Source organism: Limulus polyphemus, unplaced genomic scaffold, assembly GCF_000517525.1.
Source record: "Limulus polyphemus unplaced genomic scaffold, Limulus_polyphemus-2.1.2 Scaffold2835, whole genome shotgun sequence".
Lineage (NCBI taxonomy): Eukaryota > Metazoa > Arthropoda > Merostomata > Xiphosura > Limulidae > Limulus > Limulus polyphemus.
Genome location: NW_013668445.1, coordinates 115,726 through 117,107, shown reverse-complemented (window position 1 = coordinate 117,107; position 1,382 = coordinate 115,726). Strand labels below are relative to the sequence as shown.

Sequence of the window (1,382 nt, the reverse complement as noted above, 5' to 3'; positions counted from 1 at the left end):
CCACCAGTGGGTCGCGACCCATAGTTTGGGAAACGCTGATCTAGTACATAACTACACAAACTAAGCATATTCAATCAAGTTAATTACTGAATTCCAAAAATAACTCGAAATTAATTAGAATACTTACAAAACATTAAGAATATTATCAATTCAGGCTGAATATGTTTGTAAGTTTGAATATTATTTCTGTTAATTAATTTAAGCAACAAAAGTCTTCTTAAAAACTAGAAGGGAGAAATAGAAAAAACATTCAAATTGTGAAATAGCTATCGAAAAAAATATCTCTCAACAATATTTTTATTCCTTTTTTTTTTAGCAATATAAAGAAATGGAACAAAAAGTCAGTACCACGTTGAGCAGCATGGAGGGTGAGCTTAAAGGAACGTACTACCCCCTAACAGGAATGGATAAGGCCACCCAGCAGCAACTCATCGACGACCACTTTCTATTCAAAGAGGGGGACAGGTAAATGTGCTAATTTTTTATTTCAGAATTATTGCGTAAAGCTACACATATTGCATATTTGTCTATAATTTTGAATTTATAGACTAGAGGGAACACAGCTGATCAAAAGCACATACCGCCAGCTCTTGGACTAATCATTTCTTATGAACTAATTAGGAATTGGCCGTCACTCTTATAGCGCCTTTATGACTCCAAAGTGCGACAACGGGCAGTGAACCGTAAATCTTCGGATTTACAGTCCATGCACGATAACCATTAAGTCACGCTCGGCCCGTTGTAATAAGCAAAAATGTGTGCGTTATAAGAATAAGGGTCAGATCCTATTGTTCGATTAGAATACCTCAAGAGTTGGCAGCAGCTGCTGTTGACTAATTGTTTTCTTTCTCTTTATGATATCAATTCAAAATCAGGGATGGTTAGCACAAATAGTTAGCCCTTATATAGCTTTGTGCGAATGTCTAAAACAAACAGGGTGACTATAAATATACCAGTAAAGAAACAAATAAAAAGCAGATAAGAAAATTTCTATCACTATAGTGAAACCGATTTAATACTTTTTTCAAGGTTTCTCCAAGCAGCCAATGCCTGCCGGTACTGGCCAACAGGTCGTGGCATCTTTCACAATGATGCTAAAACTTTCCTGGTCTGGGTAAACGAAGAAGATCATCTCAGAATCATCTCCATGCAGAAAGGAGGAGATATCAAAACGGTGTACAACCGCCTAGTTACTGTGAGTTAACGATTTAATTTGGAGGTCTCAAAACTGTGTACAGCTGCATAGTTAGTGTGAGTTAACCATTTAATTTGGAGATCTCAAAACTGTGTACAGCCGCATAGTTAGTGTGAGTTAACCATTTAATTTGGAGATCTCAAAACTGTGTACAGCCGCATAGTTAGTGTGAGTTAACCATTTAATT

The 1,382-nt window shown here is 36.5% G+C and overlaps 1 protein-coding gene across 1 annotated transcript in view; it reads left to right on the top strand.

The window, feature by feature from the left end:
- The first annotated feature begins 83 nt into the window (after nucleotides 1-83).
- LOC106468021 (arginine kinase-like) overlaps nucleotides 84-1,382 on the top strand; it is a 5,871-nt gene continuing 4,572 nt past the window's right edge. Inside the window, exons 1-3 of the mRNA XM_022396323.1 lie at nucleotides 84-167; nucleotides 317-465; nucleotides 1,030-1,195. Of these exons, the coding sequence (XP_022252031.1) occupies nucleotides 162-167; nucleotides 317-465; nucleotides 1,030-1,195 (321 nt within the window). The 5' untranslated portion in view covers nucleotides 84-161. The remainder of the gene's footprint in view (nucleotides 168-316; nucleotides 466-1,029; nucleotides 1,196-1,382) is intronic.